Source organism: Nuphar pumila, chromosome 6 (genome assembly GCF_984573655.1).
Source record: "Nuphar pumila chromosome 6, dmNupPumi1.hap1.1, whole genome shotgun sequence".
Classification (NCBI taxonomy): Eukaryota; Viridiplantae; Streptophyta; class Magnoliopsida; order Nymphaeales; family Nymphaeaceae; genus Nuphar; species Nuphar pumila.
Window position 1 is genome coordinate 131,249,209 of NC_143254.1, and position 8,744 is coordinate 131,257,952.

Here is an 8,744-nt window from a genome sequence, read left to right on the forward strand (position 1 = left end):
AGATATTATTTTATATTGGCATTAAGGATAATCAGATAACTTAGTGTATTCATGTCACCAAAGTGACTGAATACACGTATGTTGTCAAAATGTTATATTATCATATGGTTTTAGTCAATATTAATGTTGTACTTATATTCATGAAACGATAAACGACCCAAAGGTAGTTTTTTATCGTGTTTGGAATTTAAGTAGGGTAGAATAAGATAAATGTGTCGAGATACATCACACATGAGTATCCAAAGGTACATTGTGTTGATGGTCTAACTTCACAAGAACCTTAGTTTAACCAAATATGGTCGGTAGGCGAAGTGGTTTCACGTGTCGGAGCTCTTACCAAAGTAGGACTCCGATGACCCCCTTCACTCGCCTGGAAAGAAGCATATCAAGGGCCTTTATTATTTTGCTTTTTTCATTAAAGTTTAGTCTCGTACGAATGCTTCTTGATACGTGTCTTTTGTCATGCAGTTTCTAGTTCTGTGATTTTAGATGACTCTAGCTCTATACATTTTCTTGATGGATATAATTTTAGTGATTGAAAAAAAACTGTTTTATTTGCATTAGGGTATATGGATCTAGATCTGGCCCTAAGGATAGATGAACCCACTGCCCTCACTGATCAGAGTACAGCTGATCAAAAGATTGTTTTTGAGAAGTGTGAGTGCTCAAATAGGCTTAGCTTGTTGCTTTTGCAATCTAAAGTAGCTAAGAACATTCAAAGTGCTATTCCGCAATGCAGAACAGTGATGGAATTCATGAATGCCATTGAGGCACAGTTTGTGAGTTCAAACAAGGCCAGAGCCAGTACCCTGATGTTAAAACTGATATCTATGAAATATACTAGAGGGAAAAACATTCGCCATCACATTTTGGAGATGAGAAACATAGTGTCTCAGCTGAATGACATGAAGCTCACCATCTCTGATTGTTTTCTAGTGCATTTAGTCCTAACATCCTTACCCTTGGAATACTGACCTTTCAAAATCTCGTACAACACACACAATGATGAATGGACATTTAATGAACTCATGTCCAAGTGTGTTGAAGAAGAAGAGAGGATGAAAGGTGAGAAGGTGCAGAGTGCACATATGACTTCTCATACGTCCAAGGTAGGACCAAGGAAGAATGCATTTAAGAGAAATGCTAGGAAGAAGTCAACTGGGGATAAGTCATCCCAAGATAAGCAATCCAACTCTGCTCCCATAAAGTGCTTCTTTTGCAAAAAGAAGAGACACATAAAGGCAGATTGCATAAAGTACAAGAAGTGGTTGGAAAAGATACGTAATTTGTCATTTGTTTCTCATAAATGTAATTTATTACAAATTCCTGAAAATAGCTGGTGGATTGATTCTGATGCTACTGTTCATATTTCCAACTATCTACAGTTGTTCCTGAGCAGAAGGGAACCAACAATGCATGAGAAAAGCATTTATTCGGGAAACAAGATGCGTTCACATGTGAAGGGTGTTGGAACCTGAAGGATTACTCTGGATACGAGCGTAGTTTTAGATCTTCATGATGTCTTTTATATTCCATCGTATAGTAGAAACTTAATTTCAATTTCAAAGTTGGATAAATTTGGATATTGTTTTAAGTTTGAAAATTCCAAATTGTTCATATTCAGAAATTCAATTGAAATTGGTTCTGCATCAGTTTATGATGATTTATATAGATTGAATGTAAAGATCCAAACCCAGGAGTCTTTGACTTCTGAATACGCATTAGTTGGAAATAAACGTAGCATGATGAACGATAAATCTTACATGCTTTGACATCGAAGGTTGGGTCATATCTCTGAAAAGAGAATAAAGAGACTAGTAAATGAAGGGATCTTGCAATCTCTAGATTTTACTGACAATGACCCATGTGTTGATTGCATAAAGACTAAGCATACAAACACATATAAAGAGGGTGTCAAACGAAGTAGTGAGATATTAGAAATAGTCCATATGGATGTATGTGGACCGTTTTCCTCCTGTTACACAGGTGAAAAATATTTCATCACCTTTATTGATGACTATTCTCGGTATATGTATCTCTATTTGATTTTCGAAAAATCTGATATTTTTCAGATGTTTAAGGAATTTAAGAAAGAAGTAGAGAAACAAACCGATAAAGTTATTAAGATAGTTAGGTCTGATAGAGGTGACGAATATTATGGTAGGTTTACTGAGATGGGGCAAAGGGAAGGACCATTAGCACGATTTCTTAAAGTGGAAGGCATTGTGCCTCAATATACCATGCCTGGTAGTGCCTATCAGAATGGTGTAGCTGAAAGGAGAAATCGTACGCTTAAAGAAATGGTGAGGGCCATGTTGAATTATTCAACACTTCCCATAAAGTTGTGGGGTGAAGCCTTAAGGACAGCTGTGCATATTTTGAATAAGGTTCCTACGAAATCTGTGCCTGAAACTCCTTACGAGCTGTGGACAGGTAGGAAATCATCATTGTCTTATATGCACATATGGGGATGTCCTGCAGAGGCTAAACTGTATAACCCCCACATTAAAGCCTTTGATCCAAGAACAACCAGTGGATATTTCATTGGTTATCCAGAAAGATCAAAAGGGTACATGTTTTATTGTCCATCTCACTCACCACAGATTGTTGAAACGGATAAGGCTAAATTCCTAGAAGATGGTTCAGTAGGATTAAGTGCACTTCAAAGCATTGGTTTTGAGGAAATACAGGATCCAGCTTCATCACCTGTTAAGGAAAACATCGAAAGATACCACATTGTTATTCCTAATGATGGTGTGGTTGATCATTCGATTGTTAATGCACAAATCCAAAGTGAACCTATTGTGGACAATCACGAACAGGATGATCAGGTTCCATCTGAGCCTGAGGAACGACCTGTTTGGAGATCCACAAGGATTAGGAGATCTGCCATACATCCTGATTATGTGGTGTACCTTCAGGAGCCTGGTGATTTCATAGATATGGATGATGACCTGTTGAATTTTATGGAAGCTGTTGAAAGCAAACAATCTTCGCACTGGATTGAAGCCATGAAAGAAGAGTTAGACTCTATGGCTAAAAATCAAGTGTGAGATCTTGTCACGTTACCTAAAGGAGTAAAGCCCGTAGGGTGTAAATGGATCTTTAAGACCAAGAAGGACTCCAAAGGTAACATAGAGAGACATAAAGCAAGATTGGTTGCTAAAGGATTCACCCAGATGGAGGGCATTGACTATAATGAGACATTTTCTCCTGTCTCAACTAAGGAGTCAATGAGAATTATTCTGGCCCTCGTAGCTCATTATGACTTAGAGCTACATCAGATGGATGTGAAAACAACGTTCCTCAACGGGGATTTGAATGAAGAGGTATGCATGGAACAACCTCTTGGTTTCTCTGAAAATGATCGTTTGGTTTGTAAGCTTAACAAATCAATATATGGACTTAAACAGGCCTCCCGACAATGGTATATTAAATTTTTCCAAGTCATTGTGACTTTCGGGTTTACAGAAAATATTATTGATCAATGTATATACCTTAAGGAAAGTGGGAGTAAGTTCATTATATTGATGTTGTATGTGGATGACATCTTACTTGCAACCAACGATATAAAGTTGCTTTTAGAGACAAAACAGTTTCTTGCATCACATTTTGATATGAAAGATATGGGTGAGGCTGCTTATGTTCTTGGCATTGAGATTCGCCGAGACCGAGCAAAAGGGTTTCTAGGCCTCTCCCAAAGATCCTATATAGAAAATGTGTTAAAGCGATATGGGATGGAGAATTGTTCTCCTACTTCTACACCTATATCAAAAGGTGACAAACTGAGCCTAAAGGATTGTCCACAGAACGATATTGACAAAATACAGATGAGTGCTTATCCATATGCATCAGTTGTTGGCAGCTTAAAGTACGCGCATACATGTTCTCGACCAGATATTTCTTTTGCAGTAGGGGTACTTGGCAGATTTCAGTCTAACCCAGGTTTACCCCATTGGAAGGCTGCCAAGAAAGTCTTGCGGTATTTGCAAGGGACAAAAGACGATATGTTAACGTATCATAAAGTTGATCACCTCGAGGTCATTGGCTACTCAGATGCGAATTTAGAAGGATGCCTTGATAGTAGAAAGTCTACTACTGAGTACGTCTTCTTACTTGCTAGGGGAGCGATCTCTTGGAGGAGTGGGAAGCAGACGACAACTGCTGCCCACACCATGGAGGCAGAATTTATTGCATTATACGAGACTACTTCGCAGGCTATATGGTTAAAGAACTTCATATCACAGTTAAAGGTGGTTGATTCTATTGGGAAGCCACTGAAGGTCTACTGTGATAATGAAGCTGCAGTGTCCTTTTCGAACAACAACAAAAGTACTACGTCATGCAAGCATATGGAATTGAAGTATTTTGTTGTTAAAGAAAGGACGGAGAATCATTTAGTGCATATTGTCAATATTAGTACCAAAGAGATGATCGCTGATCCTCTTACTAAAGGGCTAGCATCGGGATTATATTCCGAACATGTAATGAAGATGGGATTGTTAAACTCTTTTTGACATATGCATACAAATAAAGTGATCACTTTCAGTTTTTTATTCTCATTATAGTTGTTGTCAATCTCCTAAGAATTAGAGATTCAACTAAGGACCTTTAGAATAAAATAAAAAGGTCATTCTATTCATCAAGTTATTCCCATAAGGTTTTCTGGTTAAAGGGTTTATCGTCGGAACAAGTGGGAGAATGCTGGGTTTAACCACCACGTTGGTGGTGGTTACCCACGATGTGGGTAACGCTTCCCCACATGAATGTGTTCCTTCCGTTAAACCTGAAATCAGAGGGAACGGTTACTCAACCGTTCCCATTTCGTGGCTTATAAAAGAGTTTCATGAGCGACCCTTTACATAAGCGCAATACAGAAATCTCAGTGAGGGAAAAAGGTCGACTCACCGGTAGCATTCGGAGGCCTGCGCTCTTGGTGGCAGCATACCAACTGAGTTGAAGATTGTCCCTCTCCGGCGACCACAGAAGCTCCATCAATGGCGGCATCAGCGTATGCTCTATTTTTTCTGTTTGTTATGCAGGGCCACCAAAAACCTCAGCCGATTCCCTACAGTTATCACATACAATTTCTAGAATGAGCAAACTCTATACTCTCAAATTTTGTATATCCATGATTTGATGCATAGTTGAAACCAACAGTTGATATCTATCCTAGAGCCTTGAATCAGAGTTGTGTTGGGATTCTGCTGTTTGAAAACATCGGTGTTGCCAAAACACTGCATTTGGAACCGAGTCATCGCCACAATTCAGCATCATTCATAAGATTTTTTGGCAACTCCGTCAATAAATTGGCATTTTCTTTTTCTTTTTTAAAGGCAAGCTGGGGTTAGGACAGAGGAGTCCCCGTTGATAACAAAATGGCCTTTTCATCTCAATGCAACAAACCCAATCAGAGCAGAAATAAAAAAAGCTGACACATGCATGCGCAACATGTTTTCCTCATTTTATATATATATATATATATATATATATATATATATATATATATATATATATATATATATATATATATATATATATATATATAATGATATGTTGACTTGCATTACCCTTTGGCTACTAACATTGTAAACATCGATCCAAATCGAACTGAAACAGCTGAGTCAAATCAAAAGGGGCGATATGGATTGGAGACAGCTCAGTGATCACTTGATCTTTTGGTTGGGTGGTCATGGGGACTCACCCGGAGTTCTCACACAAATGAGTTCACTTTCTAAAACCACTCTCAATTGTAAAGGCAAATAAGTGATTTACTTTCTCATGAGAGTACTTTTTTATGTTTGGTTGCTTTTTAAAGTGTAAGAGAAAGTGAATCTCATGTGAACCTACTACCCTCAATGAACAGATTTTGGATTCCATCACTAACTAGTTGAGACGCTTTGCAATTCCCTCGTGAGCAACACAAATACCAAGAAAATGAGGAACCGAAAACAGTACAAGAAATGCAAGAATCTTTTCCTTCCTACGGCTAATAAATTCCTCACAAACTCCACGCACCAACAAAAAAACGACTACTAAAACAGGAGAAAATCTAAAGTAAATTCAATAACATTGCAGAACCATTCTTGTCATTGTCTAAATCCTCCCGGCTGTGCCTCATCCTGTTTGGACGGAGGTTTTAGAAAATGAAACGAGGACATGGAGATTAAAATCAAAACAAGTATCGGGATAAACTTACTCTTACCCCTACCCACCCTGTCCTCGATTTTCGTTAAGAAAATTATTATTATATTTTATATATATTCTTAATCCTTATTCTAGAGTCTCTTTTCGTAACATATAACCCATTTTAGAATCTTTTATTTATTTATTTTTTTTTAAAGAGTTTCTTCTCTTTTTTCTTTCTTTTTTCTCTTACGGAAAGTGCAGCAGAAAAGGTCCAAAGAAACGGTTTTGCATTGCCCGCCTCGTTCAGTTTGGATCAAAGATGAAAAGCACGAAATAAAAAATAACAAAAAATGGAGGTTAAAATCAAAACCCGTACAGCAACGAAAGCGGGGCTGGATGCATGATTTTAAGACGGGACGAGTGGAGACCTTATCCCTGCCCCGGTCCACTGCCATCCCTAAAAAGCAGGCAGTTGGCCAGACTCACCCTCCCTCCCTTTGCCTCCTTCGATCGGCCAACTCCCCACCATTGCTTTCTCCGCCCCGCTCCTCTCCTCGATTCCTCCGCCTCTCTATCGTCTCTCTCTTCATTCCCTCTTCTTCCCTAAACCAAACAAGGAGGCAAGCAAAACAAAAAAATGTCTTCTTCATCCTCAGCCATCTCTGCCACCAGATTCCTCCACCCTTCAACCCACCCCAACAATCCCAAACCCCTCCCCAAAGCCCTCCCCACCTCCCCATTTCTAGGCTCCGACTCGAAACTCTTCAACCCATCTTCCCTCTCCTTCAGACCCCCTCGCAGAGCCTGCTCCTTTTCGAGCGTCCTCAATCAGAGACCCCCCAAATCGGCCTCCCCCATCGCTGCAGATTCACTGGTACAATCATTACAACAATAGCGACATAAAAATTTATTCACCAATATCATCAATCTCTTTCTTATGGAAGATTAATGTTTCACTTTCTTTGTTGGTTTTCTTTTTTGTGGGTGTTCTTTGATTCAGTTGGTGACGAGGGAAGAAGGGTTGGAGCTGTATGAAGACATGGTGCTGGGGAGGTCCTTTGAAGATATGTGTGCTCAGATGTACTACAGAGGGAAGATGTTCGGCTTCGTCCATCTATACAATGGGCAGGAGGCAGTGTCGACGGGGTTCATCAAGCTGCTGAAGAAGGAGGACAGCGTCTGCAGCACCTACAGGGACCATGTCCACGCCCTCAGCAAGGGCGTCTCCGCCCGGGCCGTCATGGCCGAGCTCTTCGGCAAGACCACTGGCTGCTGCCGCGGCCAGGGCGGCTCAATGCACATGTTCTCCAAGGAGCACAACCTTCTCGGCGGGTTCGCCTTCATCGGCGAGGGGATCCCGGTCTCCACCGGCGCCGCGTTCACCTCCAAGTACCGCCGGGAGGTCCTCAAGGAGGAGAGCTGCGACCATGTCACCCTCGCCTTCTTCGGCGATGGGACCTGCAACAACGGACAATTCTTCGAGTGTCTGAACATGGCCGCACTCTGGAAATTGCCCATCGTGTTCGTCGTGGAGAACAATTTGTGGGCGATCGGGATGTCGCACATGCGGGCGACGTCGGATCCGGAGATCTGGAAGAAGGGGCCGGCGTTCGGGATGCCGGGGATCCATGTCGATGGGATGGATGTTTTGAAGGTGAGGGAGGTGGCTAAGGAGGCGATTGCGCGGGGGAGGAGGGGAGAGGGACCGACCTTGGTCGAATGCGAGACTTATCGGTTCAGGGGACATTCCTTGGCCGATCCCGACGAGCTTCGTGATCCTGGTAAGATGCCAAATCCTTTAGGTTGTTCCGTATAGATGTGTTTCTTCATCATTGGGAATGCACGAGTTCTTATAAACTTCACTTGATGCCATACAAAAATTTGTTAATTGGACAGCTGAGAAGGCTCACTATGCTTCAAGGGATCCAATTGTGGCATTTAAGAAGTACATGATTGAGAACAATTTAGCTAATGAATCAGAATTGAAGGCAATTGAGAAGAAGATCGATGAAATTATAGAAGATGCGGTTGAATTCGCAGATCAGAGCCCACATCCACCAAGAAGCCAGCTCCTTGAGAACGTGTTTGCTGATCCAAAAGGCTTTGGCATTGGTCCTGATGGTCGGTACAGATGTGAGGATCCTGGTTTTACAGCGGGCACAGCTCAGGTTTAGGGATGTTTGATTCATGCAATTGCTGTTTTATTTATTTCAGTTGTAGCCGCAGTTTTTTTCTTTCTTGGTTTCCTTTTTTTTTGTTTTTTGATTTAGCTATAAGGGTTGAGATTGGACATGCCAAAATGGCATAATTATCTTGTTTTCAATTAGGATGTTATGGTCTTTAGCCAATGATATGCAGTGAAGTTTTTGTTGTCTTTGTGAGTGAGCTCACCTCTTGGTTCTTTACTGTTCTTTTTTGAATGGATCATAAGAATAGTGTAAGCTAAATAATCAAATCAATCTTCAGATTTTAATGAGTGATCATTTCACGTATGCCCATCATGCGGTAAATAGTCTATTAATGAAAAGGCCCTCAGTTGGGTTTTTGCACCTGTTCCCATTTTTTCCGTGCATGTATAAGTTTTACATGTTTTTCTTGTAACTTGAACACTCGAA

At 40.7% G+C, this 8,744-nt stretch overlaps 1 protein-coding gene across 1 annotated transcript; it reads left to right on the forward strand.

Moving 5' to 3' along the window:
* The first annotated feature begins 6,631 nt into the window (after positions 1-6,631).
* Positions 6,632-8,501, forward strand: LOC149836260 (pyruvate dehydrogenase E1 component subunit alpha-3, chloroplastic-like). The gene is made up of 3 exons (XM_090010839.1): positions 6,632-7,003; positions 7,130-7,910; positions 8,026-8,501. The coding sequence occupies exons 1-3, from the start codon at positions 6,767-6,769 to the stop codon at positions 8,301-8,303; spliced, it is 1,296 nt and encodes a 431-aa protein (XP_089866965.1). The 5' UTR covers positions 6,632-6,766; the 3' UTR covers positions 8,304-8,501.
* The last annotated feature ends 243 nt before the right edge of the window (positions 8,502-8,744 follow it).